Genomic DNA, 21,718 nt, shown 5'->3' with positions numbered 1-21,718 from the left:
AAGCATGTGAGTAGCATTCAATGGCACTGTGTCTTACTTAAATAATATAGATATATACAGCTGGCGCACTGAGGGTGTATCTGTTGTATTTTATCTAACACCTTTGTCAAGGACCCATTTCCCTGAGCCTGACGTTACATTCATTACTTAGTGTATTAGTAACCTCTGTAGCTCTTGCAAGCTTTGGATCATCAGTAATACTGTAGTCACAGTTAAGTGGTTCAGTTTGAGGTACACTTGAGCTGAACCTGGAGTAACTGTATTTGCATGAATAACAAATCTGAATTGGTGCTATATGCCATAGATCTGAAACATAAGAGAAATACTGCACCCTTATTCTGTTCTTATCCAATACATGACGTGACCATGCAGAAAAAAAAAGCCTGCTTCTGAGAACTGCTGTAAAGAACTGGGCTAAACGTGCAATTTAATTTTGCATCGGAAAAATAATGACTGAAAGGTTTCCCAGTGGAAACTCATCCATAGCCCAGGCCATGGCTTTGCATAGATACTTCAGTCAGATTAGGAGAGAACAGACTGATTAATTCATTAATACTTTTAAGCAAAGTTTCTCTGTAATTCAGAGAGTCTCACAATTCTGTTAAATGCCTGCCCCATGTGCAAAGCCTGGAATATTCAGCATTCAGTTATAGGTGGCAGACTCTCACATGTAATGGTCACACAATACAAGTCTGGATTTAGTGATGTTAGGAAAAACAAACACATTGGCTTTTTTCTAATATCCATTTAAAATGTTTTTACTCTTCCATTAAATCATTTAAAAGCTTCATTTTCATTACTTTGATCAGTCTAAAAGATTAATGGATTTGCATCCTTTACACACAGATACACACACATATACACATGCAAGCACACAGATCCCATTGTTTGGTCCAAACAATTATTTTGATGCACTGCTAGAGTTTGTGTTTGTCCTTGATCCGAGTTTCTCATTAGAGAAGTCACATGGATGCGTATTCGAGCACTCTTCTAATGGAATAGAGTCTTTCACATACTTCCGCTCTCTCCAGACTAAACTGAGGCACAACATCAAGGAAATCAACACTCTGAAACCTCGCACGGTGTTGCCTTGTGCCCTGTGTCATATTCGTGTAAATTGGTGCTAGATTTAATGAGATCTCATGGCAGCCAAGGAGAGTAAATTTAGCCCGAAACAGTACTCCAACTATGCAGTGTTATTACTACTCCAGAGAAGTAATGGTGATTCAGAAATAGCCTATCAGGCCAAAAACTATTACCATTATATCATTACTACTAAAGTACTGGTTTGCCTTTGGATTTACAATATGGGTAAGCGCTTGGTACATTCAGGATCTAACATGGGAACTGAAGCTTTCTAGGTGCTATCAATTTTTTTCAGATACTATTGGTTTTAATAAAAAGAAGCGTGCAAGGGGAGCGCTGTGACCAACTTTAAATTCACGTTAAACATGAAAAAGGATTTAGAGACTAAATGCAAATAGCTGAAATGGAACTGAGTAAAAAAAGCCTTCCATTCCTTGTAAATATACTTGAGTGTAGGTTTAAGTATTATGGTTAGGAAATAGAGGGAGAATTACAAATTCAGAATTTACGTGTGTGTGTGTGTGTGTGTGTGTGTGTGTGTGTGTGTGTGTGTGTGTGTGTGTGTGTGTGTGTGTGTGTGTGTGTGAGAGAGAGAGAGAGAGAGAGGGAGAGGGAGAGAGAGATCTATTTTATGAGAACAATGTAAATGTATGTTATTGTTATATATATATATATATATATATATATATATATATATATATATATATATATATATATATATATATATATATATATTTATTTATTTATTTATTTATTTATTTTACAACAACGTAATTTGACATTGTTCTTGTGGGGTGTGTTCTGTTACTGTCAGTCTGTTTTATAGCCAAAGCCAGGGCAGCGATGACATCATCATCTGTAGGCTTATTATCATGTGGTTGTACGTGGCTGAGTTAAGTTTAGTTGTCAGAATGAACAAAGAGAAAAAGGCTGGCTGCCTGCAAGTCGGTGTGATTCTCTTTTTCGGCAGTGTTAACCTGTAAAAATCCATACCTATTCAACCCAGCCTGTAGTTTTAATCCGTACCTATTCAACCCAGCCTGTAGTTTTGATCCGTACCTATTCAACCCAGCCTGTAGCTTTGATCCGTACCTATTCAACCCAGCCTGTAGCTTTGATCCGTACCTATTCAACCCAGCCTGTAGCTTTGATCCGTACCTATTCAACCCAGCCTGTAGCTTTGATCCGTACCTATTCAACCCAGCCTGTAGCTTTGATCCGTACCTATTCAACCCAGCCTGTAGTTTTGATCCGTACCTATTCAACCCAGCCTGTAGTTTTGATCCGTACCTATTCAACCCAGCCTGTAGTTTTGATCCGTACCTATTCAACCCAGCCTGTAGTTTTGATCCGTACCTATTCAACCCAGCCTGTAGTTTTGATCCGTACCTGTTCAACCCAGCCTGTAGTTTTGATCCGTACCTGTTCAACCCAGCCTGTAGTTTTGATCCGTACCTGTTCAACCCAGCCTGTAGTTTTGATCCGTACCTGTTCAACCCAGCCTGTAGTTTTGATCCGTACCTGTTCAACCCAGCCTGTAGTTTTGATCCGTACCTGTTCAACCCAGCCTGTAGTTTTGATCCGTACCTGTTCAACCCAGCCTGTAGTTTTGATCCGTACCTGTTCAACCCAGCCTGTAGTTTTGATCCGTACCTGTTCAACCCAGCCTGTAGTTTTGATCCGTACCTGTTCAACCCAGCCTGTAGTTTTGATCCGTACCTGTTCAACCCAGCCTGTAGTTTTGATCCGTACCTGTTCAACCCAGCCTGTAGTTTTGATCCGTACCTGTTCAACCCAGCCTGTAGTTTTGATCCGTACCTGTTCAACCCAGCCTGTAGTTTTGATCCGTACCTGTTCAACCCAGCCTGTAGTTTTGATCCGTACCTGTTCAACCCAGCCTGTAGTTTTGATCCGTACCTGTTCAACCCAGCCTGTAGTTTTGATCCGTACCTGTTCAACCCAGCCTGTAGTTTTGATCCGTACCTGTTCAACCCAGCCTGTAGTTTTAATCCATACCTATTCAACCCAGCCTGTAGTTTTAATCCTGAAGTGACCTCAAATTAGTGTTTAGAACTCAGCAAATTATGCAAATGAGGACTAAACGATGCGGAGAGGCCTCACACGTGAGGTATATTTCAGCTTCCGTTGAAGCAAGCGGAGAGGGGTTCTTGTTCTCGTCGCGTGGAAATATCTGGAGCTCCTGCAAAATCAAGCCTGAAGTGCTACCCAGGTCTCATATACTTATTTACCCAGCGGACCCAGGAGTTGCTTAGAGGTGATAGACTCTTCAAATTAGTGCCCATATGTCAAGCGTGCGAAACCACATGTGGACTTGGGCCCAAGGCTGTGTGTGACAGTGGAGTGTGGTTTGGCGAGATTTGATTATGTACTTCCTGTCCATGCTCAAAGATGACAGGGCTGCATTAAGAGGGAAATGTAAAGACACTGTACACTTAATGTTTAGGATCGCATATCTGAATGGTGGTTTAAATTTCTGGATGTTAATTGTCAGTACGGCATTCCCCAAGCCTCTCTCCTACTGTGATCGACCTGCCATTTGATACAGGGAGAGTGTCAGTCTGTCTGGCTATGCCAGAGTCAGATTACTAGTATACTGCTGTCTGGGAGCCCGCAGATCAGATTCTAAAGATTGGAGGAACTTTTCCCTGGGGATTTTTTCGTGTGTGTGTGTCTTGAGTTTAAATAGAAGTGCTCTACTTGACTGTCAACAGGAATCCGTTTCCAAAGTGACTGCAATCTGCTGGGACAAGACAAATAATTAGAGAGAGAGAGGGAGAAGGGGGGCCATGCGTGTGTGTGTGTGCGTGTGTGTGTGCGTGTGTGTGTGCGTGTGTGTGTGTGCGCGTGTGTGTGCGCGTGTGTGTGCGCGTGTGTGTGCGCGTGTGTGTGTGCGAGAGAGAGAGAGAGAGAGAGAGAGAGAAAGAGAGGGTGGAGAGTATGATAACAAGCCCAGGAATTGATCTTTGCTTAGCCCCCTTAGCAGAGGACTAGCACACAGCTAAATTGTACCTGACTATGAGGGACAATAACCAGATCATTATGAAGTCCTAGTTCAGTAACTCCAGCCGTAGGTTTAGACAAGTAACCCCCCACCCCCCAAACCTGCACAGCACGAGGGGCAAAGAATGTGTAACCTAACGTGACATCAGCACTTTATCATCCCACACAGATTTGTCATTGATTTCCACTTGTATAGTTAGCAAGTACAGTTCTCAAAAATAAACACACAGTCTTGCGTGTTTTGTATGAAAGAATAAAAGTATAAAAATTCAAGTTTCTTCTGTTTGCCATTAAAGCAAAAATAATTTGTTTGTTATTGTTTGCTAGCATCTTCTCCTGTATGTGTGAAGCCTGGGAGGGACAGAGTAGGGGGTCAGCGCCAGGCCTCGAATAAAAGCTCAGAATGGCTCCGTGACCCGTCTGCCAAACCTGCGTAGTTCTGTGCTTGTTCTCCACCACCAGAGCTCAGTGGTGTGTTCACCTCAGCAGTGTGTTTCTAGCTTTGGAATCGTCACACTAACCGGAGCGGAGAGAATCTCACGTGCTATACCCAGCTCCTTCCCAACAAGAAAGTTCACACTCCACTACACAATTATTATTATTTTCCACTGCACTGACTTCCAAATGAGGGGAGCCAACCCAAGTAATTGCATCAGATAACATTTATCCAAATGTTCTCTTCCTAGCCTGTTACAACTCTGCAGCAGCGTTCAGAAAAGGGTCGTATTGTCTAAACAATGCATTAAATGCGAGGCAGGTTGACTTTATACTAGACAGTGATATAATGCAACGTACAAAATTAATTATTGTGTTTTGTTATGAACGCTTAAAAATATCAGCTGTAATTTCCTATTGCATATTATGAAAGTAAATATTAGTTGTTTACATCCAAACTGGGGCCTTAATGAAATGTAATGGTTCTTGTTGTTGGCTTCTTCGCAGTTTAGAATCAAATGTTTTTATGAATACAAACTTTGCACGAGGCCACCACCCTCAGGGTTCCTTTGACTTGGCCGAGAACATTCACTTCTCTCTTCCTTCCCAGTTATTACCACAGTAGTTCAATGGCTAATTTCAGGATGGTTAGTGATGCAATGTCATCCTATAGGGCTCGTTTATCTGATCATTTTAAATCATAGCTGAGTTGTCAGACAAATGCTTAATCAGTACATTTGCCAAAATCCTTCTGAAGTATTTACCCAGAAGGATGAAATTGACCTCAATTAACACAATCTATGTTGTGTAATATGATTCATTATGAAACAAACAAACAAAAAAAGAACCCTGTTGTCTTTCCTTTCTGGTTTACAATGTCATATATTTATTTGGACTAATCCTATTATAAGACACATCACTCGTGATCCAGCCTGGCAAGTGTTAGCCACGTCTCACATGTGTAACACAACCCCAGTTTGTCATCAGTGCTGGGATAAAGATGATTAGAGCTGCACGCTACTCTGTGAACAGGGGGACGTGGGAGAGCAGAGCAGACAGTGATGCATCTGTTCTTCTGGCCCTGCCCGTTTGCTTAGAGCCGTATCTGTGCCCTCAAAGTTGGCATTATCTATTTATCATCTCTGAGTGTGTCGTGACGAACGGGGCGGGACAGAGAACAGGGGCGTGGCCACGAGCGACAGAGTTCCCACAGGGTTCCGACTACTACTGCTGCCGTTGGGATTTAAGGAAAGAACGTCCAATTCGGAGGCACCGTGTGACGGTAGGATGAAGATGATAGAGCTCTCCCGCTGTGTGGAGGTGGCAGCGCGGAAGCCAACGGCTGCGTGCCGGCTGGCTTCCCGCGTTCCGACGAAAGCTGGGGCCGGAGCGCCGGGCGGAATGGCAAAGCCTGGGAGGGAACAGCAGCCTCCCTTTCGTTCCACGTGCGCCGGCGCGATGTAGCGGAGACGCTGGGAGCGGCGGTGTGAGCGTGGCACGCGTGCCAACGCCAAAATCTCCCATGCCGGGATACGGCAGCAGCGACGGAGTAGTCCCACCAGCCAGAGCTATCATCCCGTACCACATCTGCTACGGCAGCTTTTCCGTCAGCTTCCAGCGGAGCGGCTGAAACGCTCAGCCGTCACGTCCTTCGTGCGTGGCCCCCTCATTCCCTCCTCCTCGTTCTTCCCTCATTGTGAGGAGCAACAAAGATCGTGAGCTGCACGATGCTATTAAGCGCTGGCGAACACATCAGGCTGACGCACTGCACGGGGAATTATCGGTCGACCATGGATCCCGTTACCTCTCGCCGAGGCTAAGGCCCTGCTGTCCGCCCGGGCCGTGGGCCAGCCGCAGCTGAGGACACAATGACTCATCCGCTGAAACTTTTAAACATTTGCTCTTGGGATTTACAGTGTAGTCTATAAATAAATTGACAGTGACGCAGTTGTTTATTTGTTTGTGATGAAGGCTGAGGGTGGAAACCATACCCAGATCTGTGCCCTGACCCCTCTCCATCGGCCTTTGTCACAGTGGTTGTTTTAGTTCTGTTTCCTGAAACACAGACTTTGAAATGAAATGATGTCTGTGAGGCTTAAATGCGAAATGCCAGTGTAAGCATCTATTTTGGGTGAGCTATATGGAAATTCACAACCTTTTTTAAGCGCCCCTTCCATTTTAGGGACCTGCCAGCTAGTGAGCTTGTATGTATACTGGGCACAGAGCAGATGTTTGGACAAGGCCTAATTTTCTAGCCCCCAGTTTCATGTGAACAGGAGTGAAGGAAATGTGGTAGCCAAGGGCAACTGTTTGAGGATGTGCAGAGGTGCTGAGATTCAGATTTGCATCACAGCTGTGTCATGCGCTATTCTGTATGCTACAACTAGTCATCTCATAATGAGGAAAGGATGCTGGCATGCTCCCATCAGCTCAGTATACCAGTTAATACCCAGTATACAAATTAATCAGCCTTTTGCCTGGTTGTATGATGAGACTGAACAGTTAAATATTCTATGAATTAGGAGGGAGTTTAAATAAATTAAAAATGCATATGTAAATCCAGTTAATATGTAAATCCTTTGTGGTGACAGGGAAAATTAATGTTCAGTGCAGACCTTATTATATATTCTTATTATATTTTTTTTTTGGTGTAAAAATTCATTTTTCCTGCATGCTTAATACAAACACCCTTCAGTTATGTAGTACCTGTTTCCTGTTACTGTTGGGATAAAAATGAGCCATTCATGATGAATTAAGTATAACAGCACGATGGTAGCCACCGTTTATTTAACCCTTACCTGCTGGAGTGTGGTGAACTGTTGGGTGTGATGTTATTTCCAATTCTTTAATGCAGGCACGCTGAATCCTGAATGTACAGATGAACGTAGCCTCCGTAAGCCCCTATTAGAAAGCAGAGGGAGATGTCTGACACCTGGTGTAGCAAGTCCAGACTGAAAGACGGGTTCTGTAATGCAGCATGGTCTAGTTGGCGGACACTCAAAGCGGTCTGTGAGCCTGCTGAATGCTTGCTGTCTGCAGTGATCTAGTGTTCAAGTTCAAAGTTCAAAGAGGCTTTATTGTCATTTCATCTATATACAAGTACACAACAAAAACGAGACAATGTTCCTCCAGGACCATGGTGCAACACAAAACAACAGTGCAACAGACAACATATTACGCAAGTGCAAACAATCCAATAGTGGCAGAGTAGCTGAGTTACTTTACACAAGTTTACTTTATAGTGTACTTTTAGCATAAAAGGAACAGTGATAGTCTTGTAATGCCTTAGCCACGTGAAAAAGGTTTTCCTATGTATTACGGGCTCTTTTTACAGATCTTGTGAGGGTATGCTTCTATCTATTTTCCTCCTAAGTGTATTTTGTGTAGCATAATGTCAGGATGTCTCAGCGTTTTTGGCTGTTGGAGACTATTATTCTTGGACTAGTGTTTGGAAAGACAAATGAGCACCCCTGGCTTAGCACGAGCTAAATGCCTGTCTACTTGTTATGTAGTTTTTATTCTCCACAACTTTAAGTACTACAAATGTTGAACTACTGTCACAAAGTATCTGATAGTGCTAAACCCAGCATTTGTTTTTGTACTAATAACTATAGCTCTGCTTAAAAGGCAGAGAAATCCTGAGGTCTTTGCTCCTTGGGCCACTACTGCATTATGGCGGTCACAAATAAATTTGTCCTACATACTGTACAGAGGACGTCAGGTTTTTTTTCGTGTCAGTGGCGAGATGGGGGCGGGGCGGGGCAGGGCGGGGCAGGGCGGGGCGGGTCTGAGACAGCCTTTGTCATCTGCACATATCATGGCACCGCCTGCAAATTAGCTGAGCGGCTGCTTTGGCGGAAGGCGGCTCTCCCAGTTCCTTCGGAGGCAGGTCGTTTGTCCCTGTATGTGGGTTTTAGACCCGCCGCTCCCACGTGCCGGTCGGTAGAGCCGTGCAGACCCGGGCTGTCCACAGCGACAGCCGTGCTGGAGCGGCGCCGTGACTCCTCTCTCCCACAGGGGTGGCGCCAGAGCACTCGCATGTGATGTTTGATGCCTTGCATGCTAACATGCAACGGCTAGTACTGGTGTGCATGCTGCTTACTGAATGTCTTCCTTTGTCTCTCCTTGCCCTCGTCCGTGCTTGCAGAAGACAGCCAGGCCGAAGGTGGGTACTGGATTTTTATCACTTCTTTACTTCCCTCAGCCTTGACCCATAATATGCTTTGTCATTGTGATTACATGTGCAGTGCGCGGACGGTAGGTAACCTGTACCTTGCTAAATTACGTTTTAGAATCCGAAGAGATGGGAGTATCTGAATTTGACGTCTCTTGGGCTCACCTGCGATGTATACAGCAGTCGGGGTGGTTTGTGGCGGGAGGAGTAACTCACAGTGGCCACTACTTCAGTCAGCCCTCTGGGGTTAACACAGATATTACGCTGTTTTCAAAACGACCAGGAGATGTCAAAGTCAGCTGTCGCATGCAAACGGCATTATAATTTGGGATGAGGAAGTCAAGGGAATGTTACAGAGTCAAACCGAAACATTTACTGTAGTTATGCCCACATAATGATGAGAGATAGTTTAATAATGTGGTATGGGAGAAAAAAAAATCAACAGTTGTTGCATAATCTCATAATCTGAAAAGCCAGCGAGGGGAATGTGTGTGGCCCCATCACCTCAACCCTCTAATGATGCCATTAGTCTGGCTTCCTTATCCCTAACGACGGTGGTGGAATGCTCCTAAAAGCGCTTAAAGGTAAATGATCTGTCTGCACGATGCCTGTGTCTGCTAAATGTCAGGTGTTAAATCTCAGTGTCCATCAGCTACGATGCGGAACATAACAGGATTTAAATGGAAGGAGTGTTTTTCCCCCCCATTAGATGTTTCTTTTCAAGTGGGCTGGTGGTAGACACGCCTAACAAGACTGTGGTCTACTTGAATATCAAGGTCATTTCGATACAATTCAGTTCAGTTATTTATATGCTGCTCTTCACAGATTTGACGGTGTGAGGAAACTAAAAGTGAGCATAGCAAGGGGAGGAGGAGCCAAGTCTAACCTCCAACGATTTCCAAATTCTGATAAAGTGTAGATTACTATAGGTTAGGAAAACATTATGAAGATGTACCGCTTGCAGGATAAAGTTAATCGGGGTCAGCAGAGTGGGGGAAAAAAGGCTTAGCTCTTTAAATTTGCACAATTTCCGTGGCATCGTGTCTAATATGGATGCCAGATGGCAGGTGGGCAGCATGCAAGTGTGATTCAGAGAGCATGGGGCCGTCAAAGAGGGAAGCTGAATGTAGCACCTGTGTTTTGAATGGGTGAGTATTTGTCTACAAGCTGCTTCATTTAAGTTTCATTGTTTGGGAAGTTTCATTGAAAATTTGAGTGTTAGCAATTACACTGTCATTCAAGGATTTAGAATGGCTTCCATGGGGGTCACGGTCTAGGACACAGCCAATTTGATGACTATGAAATCAAACAAAAGTGCCCCTGACATTTGTAGTAAACAGCATTTCTGTCTTGGTGCAAAAGCACTTATAGTTTTGCGTATCGGGGACGGAAATTATCATGTTGTATTTTGTGTTGTTGCCAAAGATATTTGGAAAATATGGCAGTGTTTAGTTCCATCTGTCTCTATTTGCACTGTAAACCCTGCAAAGGATTATGGGGGAGGCAAGGTTGGATTAGGTGAAGATATTTTTCCCTCGATGGTGCATGATGTACGACGACTACACAGGTGTGGGAAAATAATAATCAGACACATGTTGCCATGTCCTGTCCCCGTCCCCTTCCTGTCTGTGTGTTACTCCCTGTTCTGACCCAGTCGGGTCTGCAGGCTGGGAGCGATGGGCCTGTTTGTGGTACACTAAAAGCTCTCTTCCACTCTCCTGTTCCTTTGCTGACTCTGCTCTTCTTTCCCTTTTAAAGGTCTTGCACACCTGATGATGGGAGACCAAGGTATGGCTTCTGTTCCTTTCTTACCCCGCCCCTACCCCACCATCTCCCAGCCTCCCTCTCTCCTCCTCCTCCTCATCTGCCCCGCCACCGTCAGACATCTCGGGCCGTTTGTGGCGCGTCGACAGGGCCACCTTCGCCCTGGCGTTAGGGACTCGGAACCTGAGCCGAGGATAAAAGGCGTCTCCTGCTGAAGTTGGCGTCACTTAAGTTCATTTATATGCATTTTGTCACCGTTCTCCTGGATTTCCGTCAGCGTTAAACTCAACAAAGTAAATCCAAAAATGTTTTGGCTGCGTCAATCGGATATGAATGCCCCAAATTTCCTGTTCTCCAAGGATGGAACAAACCCGCCAGACTAAGTAATTAGGGCTTCAGTAAGAGTTACTGCATGTAATGGGAGAATGAATATTGCTCAATTAAGACCTCCTTCCCCCTTCTCCCATCACTTTTCATCCTATTCATTTATTCCACCCCAGCACCCTGTTGTTACCCACATCATTGCCCCCCTGCCCCTCGGAGTGACGATAACTCTTATAAATGTCTCTCTCCTCTCCCTTTGTTTTTGTTGGGCACTGCTTCTTCCATGGAACCATTTCATCAAATTCTGTAGGTAAAAGTAAAGGTACCTCATTTCTTTTTTGTTTTTTTATCTCCTCTTTATCCTGCTTTGATGATGTCTAAGCCGGTTGCTCGTGTCTTTCACTGATTCCCAACTTCACCGTATGATCTGCTAAGTGGTTCGCGGAACTTTTTGCGTGTAATAAAGTGTGCTAAAGGTAGGTGCCCTGGCTTCCACCTCGCTTTGGCTGCATGCACCCCGTGTCACGCGCTGTTTGGCAGCCGCCTGGCTCCAGCCGCCGTTGGTGTGGTAACCGCTTACTCGATCACCGAGATGGGTTCCTGGAGGAACCCGTCTCAGCGAGGAAAATGAGGGATTGTTCTTAAGAATTGAGAGTTTCCGCATTGGAGGTAAGTGACCGTGCACGAATAGTTTTTTTGACAAGAAGAGTTTTTTGACTCAGGACCGCCCTGAAAACCGTCCAATTGCTGCTCCTTGATCCAGAGTTAACGCCACATTTTTCTCTATTTAGTATAATTACTGACTGTGAAGACAAAAGGGGCCAGCTCCACTCATGTGACTGCTAGATTTACTTTAGCCGTTTGTATTTTTATAACCTACAATTTATCAAGGAAAGCTTGAAGGGAATCTTGGCGGATATTAACGCAACTACAATAATTGAAGTTTGTATTAAGACAACTTTATTGAATTAAGATCACTTTCTTGGGGAAAGAAGACAATTCAAGTATTAATTTCTGCTACTTAAATTTGATTTGATTTTAAATTTGATTGAGTGTTTCTTAAGGCATTGCTCAATTTAGCTTTCACCATATCATGCTGTAGTACCCTTGTGATGTGAATGGCTTATATTAGGTTGTTAATAGAGCTATGATGCTATTAAACAGATTCACTGAAATATTTTGCTACATTTTGTAACCTTTCACTGAAACATATCTTTGCTTTTAAGGCTTAGCAGTCATTCCATAGGCAGTGAATTATGAAGTTATTTATAATATAGCTGTCTCGGAAAAGAAACATGCACTGGAGACATTTCAGATGTGCTAAATAAGCGTAAGACTGTTAGTCTATTAATGTAATTCTGTTACAGTAACACGGCTATTAGAATGAATTAGAACCACACATATGACGGACTCGTGTGAAAGGTAGATTCTCATGGCTGGTTCTTCCAGATCTGAGAGCGGTGATCGGAGCAGCAGATTCCCGGTAAGTGTGGCGTTCTTCTCTCCTGGCTGTGCGGCTCTTCCCTGCAGCGTGTCGGCCCTGGAGCTCCGTCTACTTGCCTGTCAGATCCCTCTGTGCACTTTGAGGTAGCTATTGAACGTGGGCCTATACAGCATTTTCATTCAACTTGCATGAAGAGAGACTGGATTTGCTTTAGTACATTCAAATGTTATAATGTGCTTTGCATTCGCAAAGTGGACATTGACGTTCCTGTGTCTGGCACCAAATGCTGCAGTTTTCAAAGTGCGGTCATCTGAACTTTCTTGAATATTCTGATTGATGGGGATTTGACGTTTCAGATGTCTGCTAAGAAATCAGCAAGGACCTTTTCCATATCACTGGAGAGCCAGTGTGACATTCCTCTGTTCAGTTGTCAATAGCTAAATCTGGAGGTTTGGTATCTGTTGCCATTTTTTATTTAGTTATTTTTTAAAGACACTATAAACAGAAGTGGTTCGCATTATAAGATTTACTACCAGCCATAACGGCAAGAGTGTCTCCTGGATAGCACCACACTGTTGGAGTGAACAGCATGGTTGGGACATCTGCAGAAACTGCCTCATTGAAGCTGAACTGGTCCCTCGCTGTCTCCGCCACTAGCCCCGAGAAGGCGGGGGGTTGGGGGGAGCCAGGAGGCGGTACAGACCCCCGAGCTGACTCTGCGTCAGGGACTGAATGCCACAAGCCTCTCCGTATCTCGGACTCTCGTTCCGCGACCTTCCCCGGGGGGCGAGGCAGACATCAGCGGACGTGAGCGCGGGCGACGAGTCGCTGGTGTTTGCTTAGCCTCCGTTCGCACACCCCCGCCCCTCCGGGGAAGGTCGCGGACCTGGGCGGCTCGTTTGCGAGGCTGCCGTGGGGGAGCCGGGGGCGTCGCGTTACCGTCATGCACCGCTGCCAGGGCCGCGGTGATGAGAGCGCGGATCACACGCAGCACGGGCAGCGCCCCACTCACGATTCCCCACAGCATGCTACAGCTCCTGCCGTGAAGTCCACTTATTGCCCCTGTCTCTGCCAGTGGTTTTCAGTACAATAATGATTAGCTCCTGCTCAAGAAGCTCTGAAGGTCGCACGCCGGTGCAGGACCTTGGCTAGGAGGCCGCTTGAAAGCATAACCAAAGCCGCACGTCTCTCGCCGTTTGGCAGCCTTTAGTCGTTGCGATCCCGGCAGCCTGCAGCAAGCGCATGGGGCGACAGGATGAGAACTGCAGTACCGTGGCGATATTTAATTGCCCTCATCACAGGGAGCTGGGGGCTGAGGAGGGGGCATGTGCTTCCTAAAGAGACCCCTGGGTACAGGGATGCCAGATTTGCAGGTGCATTTGCGCTTTTGCTAAATTAGTCCAGTTTTAGGCTAATTCCTTTTCCCATTGTGTACGGACAAGTCCCCTCTTCAGTTATGCGGCTCTAGTCGTAGGGGATTAGTGAGCTGGACCTGATGTGGTGAACTCGATTGGTTGAAATTGCTTATTTGCAACACTTGCACTTTTGGCTAAAACATAAAAGCCATCCGCACTCAAACTCCATTCCAAGCTCTTTAGAAAGCATTGGACATTTCTGCCACCTCAGCCAAGCATCATGTGAGTTTCATTAGATTTAGCAAAAACCATCAACAAATGGCTCATATGGCAATTGTGCTTGATAGAATGAAATGTTTTGGGAAAAGCTCATTTATGAAATAATTATATGTGATCAAATTATGAGCAACACCAGGCCGAGATTGGATAAGGGATGAGGGAGGGTTCTTGATTTTCTGAAGAACATCCAAAATACAAAGAGACGTTTCTTAGGACCTCTGAATCCTGCAGCCGCTGGGGAATTATATACGCGCGTTTCTTTCAGGGAGCTAATAATTATGCTAAAAGTCTCTCATATTTGTATAAATTCAATTAGTCAGCATTTGACTTTATTCAGAGGCAGAATATTCACTGGCCTGCCGTGATCCCATGCCTGCCAACAGAAAACCAATACAACACAATCCTGAGGGGTGTAGGAGCATGAGGAAAAGCGCCATGATAGGAAAACACAGAATTAGTGTTTTTTTTCAGTGGCCTCCACTAAACTGTATTTATTGGAGGGAACGCAAAGCATATTTATGCTCTGCTAAAAGCAAGGCAAGACAAAGAGGGAAAAAAGTGAAAAAGGAATGAAAGAGAAGGATGAGTCTAGAATAAAGGGAGGGGGGTTGGCAGATCAATATGGAATTGGCTGTGCTGGCTCCCTGGGTGAACTGGAGGGAGAGCTGGCTGGGATCAACACCGCGGATCGATAGTGAGGAGGAACTGCAGTGATGAAAACCTCTGCCTCGGCACGCAGAGAGCTGTGCGGAACTCTCGGCAAAGTCTAGGGTAGACCCGGATGTCTGTTTGCTTTCAGGGGGAGGGACGTAGTCCGAATGGGAAAAGTGCACATTCAGGATTTTGGGAGATTGCCTACAGCTGATTTTTTTCGGATGCGTTCTAGAGAAGTGGCTTCTGGATGAATTAAGTGAAGGAGCTTATTACCGTGCCGTGGTTTTTAGAGACATTTGTTGCCTACGGTATGCAGGTGTGTCTGTAGTGAGGGAGATTCAAATGTGATTTATTTCACTCAGCATGACTCAGAGTGATTCATATTCATTCTGTTGCTCCTCGAGTCCTGCGCCCTCGTCTGAGTCTGAGCCCATTTAGAGAGGGGCAAAAAAAAGAAGAAGAAATGCCGTCGCAGTCGAGGAAATTAAAATGCACGTGTCCAAATGGGTTTGTGAATAAGCTGTGTGTTGTTATTTGTATGGCGTAAATGACCAGCAGAGGGCTGGTGGGAACCCAGCTGCCATCAAGACCAGGAGGGAAAGCTTGGCCAATGAGCGCAGATGCAGGGCTGGCAAGCCCGTTTCTAATTGGGGCGTGCCCCTGTTTGTCTGCCGGGCTCAGTGGCGATTCATTTCACTGGTGCCCTTCGTTTAGGACAGGGTTTCAAGCACATCCCCTTATTACCGCGGTGATATCTTCACATCTAATCTGCATGTGTCGCGGAGGAAATGAACCACGGCCTTGACCTGTGTGATGCCCCAGCTGTGGTTGTACGCCTGCGTAAAGCCACATCGGGTGCTCGTGGCGATGCAACGTCAGGCCCCTGTGCGTTTTCCTCTACCACGGTGAAACGGTATCTAATTATTAACCTCTGCCTTTGTTGACAGCTTTTATCATGCTTAAATAAATAGTCAGCATCTTCCCTTTAATCACGAGCCTGAGTATCTGTTAACAGTCCCACAAGCAACAGTAGTCTAGGATTAATATTATTTTTCATTCAGCTGAGTATATCATGAATCACGGTACCCGGAATGTGATGCTATCCATGAAAATAATTTGCACTTCCAATTCTGTAATGGCTGCTGGTGGGAAGCATTGAGGGGGGTTGGGGGTGGGGGGTGGGGGTGGGCGGTTGTCAAGTTGCTAAGGCCTGTGAATTTAGCCTCTTCCGGAAGGCACAAATGAAATGGAATGGAAAAGAATGATCCCTTCCCTTACAGATGATAGTATTCCCTCTCTCTCTCTCTCTCTCTCACTCTCTCTCTCTCCCTCTCTCTCTCTCTCTCTCTCCCTCTCTCCCTCTCTCTCTCCCTCTCTCTCGGCACAGATATGAAAAGTAGGTACACAGCGGAGGACGCCTACATCATAAGCCGGATATGTGGGTACTGTGAGTGGCAATTGTCTCTGAAAGGAGATATAATGGTAGGCAATATTTGCTCGTTTAATTGAAGTGGGAAAGAGAGAATTCGAGATGAAGGCAAAGACCAGAACAAACCCACCTTTGGGTTTTTGGACCTTTTTCCTCTCCTGCTTCTCTCTGCATTATTTTTTTTTTAGATTCAAGTTTTATTTTACTGGACCCATTTTCAGGATATGGGTTCTACATTTTTCTTTATTGATGCATCATAGTTGTGCTGCGAAGATAACTGCTAAATATATCGCAAGTACCCTTTTTTTTTTGCCTTCAGAACTGCCTTTATTCTTCGTGGCGTAGGTTCAACACGGTGCGGGAAACATTCCTTAGAGATTTTGGTCCGTGTCGACATGACGGCATCACGCAGTTGCAGATTTTTTGGGCTGCACATGCATGATGCGACTCTCCAGTCCCCCCATGGCCCTGAGGTGCTCTACTGGATTGCGATCTGGTGTCTGCGGAGGCCGTTTGAGTAGCGAACTCATTGTCATGTTCACGAACACCAGAAGATGGGGACACTGTGGTCATAAAGGGATGGACACGGTCAGCCCCAGTACTCAGGTAGGCTCTGGTGTTTAAACAGTGGTATTAAGGTATCGGTATTAATGGGCCCAAAGTGTGCCAGGATAATAGACCCCACATCGATGAACCGCCAGGAACAGCCTGAACCGTTTGTACAGGGCAGGATGGAGCCATGCTTTCATGTAGTTTACGCCAAATTCTGACCCTACCACCTGAATGATGCAGCAGAAAACGTTTTTCCAACCTTGGTGAGCCCAATTTTGGTGAGCCCGTGCGAATTGTAGCCTCGGTTGCCTGTTCTTAGCTGACAGGAGCGGCACCTGGCCTGATCTTCTGCTGCTGTAGCCTACTCACTTTAAGGTTCGACGTGTTGTACATTTAGAGATGTTCTTCTGCCTACCTCAGTTGTAACAAGGGGGTATTAGACTTACTGTTGCCTTTCTATCAGCTTGAACCAGTCTGGCCATTCTCCTCTGACCTCTGGCATCAAAGAGACATTTCTGCCCAGAGAACCGCTGCTCACTGTATATTTTTTCTTTTTCAGACCGTTCTCTGTAAACCCTAGAGATGGTTGTGTGTGAAAATCCCAGTAGATCAGCAGTTTCTGAAAAACTCAGACCAGCCCGTCTAATACCAACAACATGCCACATTCAAAGTCACTTAAATCACATTTCCTCACCATTATGATGCTTGATTTGAAGTTCAGCCTGTCTACATGCCTAAATACATTGAGTTGCTGCCATGTGATTGGCTGATAGTTCCAGCTGTTATTGTTTCATCTGAGAATATAAGAATGAGGTTGGACCCTCGTGTTTTTTCAAGTTTGGTTTATTTGTCACATACATAGTCATACACAGTATAACTCGCAGTGAAATGGTTTTACCGTTACGTGAGACCTTCTGTCAATATATTCAGCAGCTGAAACATCCTTAAAGGATCGGGGGGTGCCTTCTCATTCCCAGTGCATGGAAACCCTTTTCCCCTACAACAGATCCACCTGCCTCAGTCCAGGAGCGGGACTAGCGTGATTTGTCCCCAGGAGAAAGGTCACACCACATGGATCCACTCAGCGGCTCAGCGTTAGACATGCAGTGCTTACGAGAGGCTTGCGTATAAATTCCATGTAAGTAGGAAAGAGGGAAGTTGGCTGTATTTATTTCCAATTAGTGCATGCCCATGTCCAGGAAAAGCGCATGGATAAGCCCATTAATTGATTTCGGAGTCCGGTTTAATAACGTTGTCAAGCGCTTGAGCACGCAAGTTTATATGGTCCTGAGTGTGGATTTAGGAATCATGTCCTGACCTGATCAATCTTGAAGTGAACTGATATGTTTTGGACCATGTCTCTAAAAAGCTGCTTTGGCAGAATTCGTAGTGGAAGGCTTTTATTGTGCAGGTCGTGCAGTTACTCCTTCTGCTCTTAAATGTGCACAAAGGTCTGGAGCCAACTCGATGGGTTTTAGAGGAGCAGCACACAGTGCCCGAATGCCTGAATGTATGTATCCTCAGTGGGAAGCACTTAAAAGCACTTTACCAATGTCCACACCCCCCCCCCCCCCCACCCCGCGCGCCCCAGCCTAGAGTCGTTAGAATGAATGAAAAAATCTACTGTTGTTGATGGGACTCCATGAAACCTGTCATTCTTGTTAATTGCATGGGGGACATCTAATGCTTATTAGGATAAAAGAAATTCAAATGATCCTCTGGCTTTTTTTTTCCTTCCCCGAGTTAACATAGTGTGGAAATAAATACAAAACATTTTTGTTTATTATTCATGAAGTGCATGAAGATGTAAATGGAGCAGAAACTGTACAGATACAGTTACTGTAATAAAGATGTCTTGGGCTATTTCATTTTGCAGTAATAAGCCACAAAACATTTAGATGTAAGTCTGCGATGCGACTTCAGTCGGGTTGAACTACACTGTGCGGTTATTTTTATTTGTGTGTTTTCTTGTAAATGAATGGAACCATGGGAAGTTTGATTATAGGCTGCTAATGGAAAATAAATAAGTCAATGTTTTGCTAGTTTGACATGTATTAAAATCGAAGGCACTTTCGCTGTGAAGCGGCGTCTCTATGACAAGCTCACCGCGTTATTTAGTCTACCTTCCAATTCAAAATGACAGCTAGACGAACAGAGGGAGGCAGCATCTGAAACACTGCAGTAAATGTTTGTCTGCAGACGTCAGGACTGTCAGAACCCAACACATCTTTGGAGGTTCGCATGGTGCTTGAGCTGTGGGTGTGAAAATGGCCGAGCTGGTGTCAGGGCTCGGGTCATTCTCGACATGCACAGAATCAATAAAAGCGCTGTAGTGTTGCTCGGAAATAAGCAGAAAGCCAAAGACCCTCACTAACAGACACTGAGTTCTTTATTCCTACACGGAATGGTTTCTGCATCCGTCTGGGAATACTGTTTTAGTTCAGCTCCCATCCCAGACCTGGAATGAAATTTCCAGCCATTCTTTTGTTTTTGACATATCTCATACTAGGAAAACTTGAAATGCCTTCAGTCATTTTAGCTTGTTTTACTCTGTTGTTATCCATGTTTCTCTTGAATTGCATATCATTTTAGATCTTAAACGCTGTTAACAGCTTGTGGAGAATATCGTTAGTGATTTTTTAGCTCTGATGGAAGAGTGTTCTGCTTACTGCAGCCCACATCAGGATACAGGCTATTTGCAGGTGTTTTGAATAAATGATTCCCTGCTGGCTGTAGGTGAAGGTCATGAGAAAACACCAGGGGAGGTTTGTTACTATGGAAACAACCCCACAGAGGGGAGATTCCCCAAGTCTGTGGCAGGATGTGGAATCCAGCTATTGGGCTTTTACTCACCTTCGTGTCTGACGAGACGAGTATGTGGCTCTCTTGCTAAGAGGAGGTTTGCTGTAGAATATTGTATAGGATCATGGCTGGTGAACACAATGCATCAATGAAAAAAGAGCTGGCCTGAGTGTTATGTCAGAGCTCCTCACGCTTCGAGTGGGCGGGTGACTGGATCTCAGATGAGGTGCGAACTGTATCGTCATTATTTTTCTTTGTCTGTAGAACGAGCGGATGCATAAAATAGCAAATTATCATTGTGACATTAAACTGCCAAGGCAGACATGGTAGTGTCCCGCACGCCTGTGAGGCAGAGGCCCACTTCTGGTGATATTGGATTAGCTGTAGCTGGGTTGCTAAAAACGAGGTGCGTTTGCTCTATGTCTGGAGGGCGTTCTGTTGACACTGCATTTAAACTGGTTATTTCAAATGTTCAAAGCTCCAGCTTCCTTAAGAGAACAATACATAATTTACTCCTCACATTATTACACTGCTGGTGGAAATGAGTGAAAACATAACTTGGGAATGTTTTTTCTTTTTCGTCCGAATGTCCCAAGGAACTTCTCGTAAAATATTAAACATGTTTGTGTGATGCCTAAATATTGTTATATTAAACATCCAGCACTTATTTAAATACAAAAGAAAAAAACAGAAATATGATACAATTCTGCTCTAAAGCGAACCAGATTGGCTCATCATTCCTATCTTCACATTAACTGGATGTAGTCATAATATTTTAATGAGTGCGATTGATTGACAGCCCACTGTGTAGACACTCAGCCTGCTACATAACTCAAGTAGTGCTGAATGACAATTATAAAGTCATACATCTACGAATCCATTAATGAGGATTTTGCAAATAATTTGGAGGTTCCAGCACTATGTAAGCCCCATTTAGAAGTACTGATGATTTTCACATTTTCTGTTAGGATGAAAACAGAACTATGGGGTTAAATCCAAGTGGCTGACTCCTAGCATGGGGAAAACCACATGTACTTGAGTGTAACACACATTATCCTAGCAAGGATTGACTTTGTACTTTCCTGTAACTAAGGTGACTGTGTAATGCCTGTTTGACACATTGAGAATTAACTCATGATTTTACGTGATCTGTGAGAATAAAGCATGTCTGAGCTTTGCCCAACATTAGCACAGCCCTTTTACAAATTTTGTCAAATAAAATCAGTCATTCACTGGACTTTGTAATATTCATACGACGAATTTACAATATCTACATTATGTGTCCAAAAGAGAAAGATTAGCAGAATTAAAAAGAAAATTCATATTTAGGTACTTTTAATTTTATTTTAAATGCTTAAATCATGATGGGAATAACTTCTATAGAACAGTAAGGACTAGTCCCCAGGTGCTCACTATTTTAATCCATGTAAGATTTGTAGTGAGATTAAAGTTTTTTAGCAAGTGCTATTTGTAGCCATAGACAGTTGATTGTCAGTAGGATTACAGTGGTTGCCAAAGCACAGTCCCAGTGAGAGTAAATGTTTGGGTTCTCTCCCGGAACATCTATTTAATGTAGTTAGTACATGACAAACATCCTCTATCTCGAGCTCCTCTTACAAGAGAGAAAGCTTCTCTCTCTGTGTGTGTGTGCATGCACCACCATTCCAGTGTCATCTGTAATACAAGTCTTGTGCTTCCTGTCTAGACTGATATCCATTTCTTGTTTAAATGTGAAGTACTGGTACTGTAATGTCGTTAGTTACTTCACATCACAGGTGAAGTAACTTTCGTGGTTGTCCGTTGCGCAGTGTTTGCAGTGAAAAGATTCTCGTTTTATTGGTCATGGTCATTGGGCCTTTTAGTTGTGAGTTATGGCTCACCAGCTTGTAGCTGCTATTTCACGTTAGCAGGTTAGCCTGTTAGCATGTCTTTTTTTTTAAATACACCTCAGACAGTGTTTGTATTGAGAGGAAACATTTCACTATTATGCAGTGTTTTTGTTTGTATATGTTCTATTCCATATTTATAACAGAATCCTTCCCAAGACAAACATATGCAGTGAATATCTTTGAGTATGTAGGCATATGTAGTGAATATCTTTGAATATGTGGGCATATGTAGTGAATATCTTTGAATATGTGGGCATATGTAGTGAATATCTTTGAATATGTGGACATATGTAGTGAATACCTTTATATATGTGGGCATATGTAGTGAATATCTTTGAATATGTGGGCATATGTAGTGAATATCTTTGAATATGTGGGCATATGTAGTGAATATCTCTGAATATGTGGGCATATGTAGTGAATATCTCTGAATATGTGGGCATATGTAGTGAATATCTTTATATATGTGGGCATATGTAGTGAATACCTTTATATATGTGGGCATATGTA

At 44.2% G+C, this 21,718-nt stretch overlaps 1 protein-coding gene across 23 annotated transcripts in view; it reads left to right on the top strand.

Moving 5' to 3' along the window:
- The window catches only part of LOC113578995 (neurexin-1a-like), a 297,820-nt gene that overhangs the window by 65,023 nt on the left and 211,079 nt on the right, over positions 1 to 21,718 (top strand). For 12 of the 23 annotated variants that reach the window (XR_014123871.1, XM_081714758.1, XM_081714729.1 and 9 more), the window contains exons 3-4: positions 8,690 to 8,707; positions 10,475 to 10,504. The exons of 7 other annotated variants lie outside the window; for them this stretch is intronic. Coding sequence is in view for 14 of the 16 variants with exons in the window: in XM_081714758.1 (XP_081570884.1) it covers positions 8,690 to 8,707; positions 10,475 to 10,504 (48 nt within the window). In the remaining 2 variants the exon portion in view is untranslated. Of the gene's footprint in view, positions 1 to 8,689; positions 8,708 to 10,474; positions 10,505 to 11,118; positions 11,127 to 21,718 lie in introns of those variants that run through there. 4 more of the 23 variants (XM_081714753.1, XM_081714732.1, XM_081714730.1 and 1 more) reach the window with 2 other exon arrangements.

This window comes from Electrophorus electricus, chromosome 5, assembly GCF_041902795.1.
Source record: "Electrophorus electricus isolate QZ-2024a chromosome 5, ASM4190279v1, whole genome shotgun sequence".
NCBI lineage: Eukaryota > Metazoa > Chordata > Actinopteri > Gymnotiformes > Gymnotidae > Electrophorus > Electrophorus electricus.
This window is presented reverse-complemented; position numbering and strand designations above follow the sequence as displayed.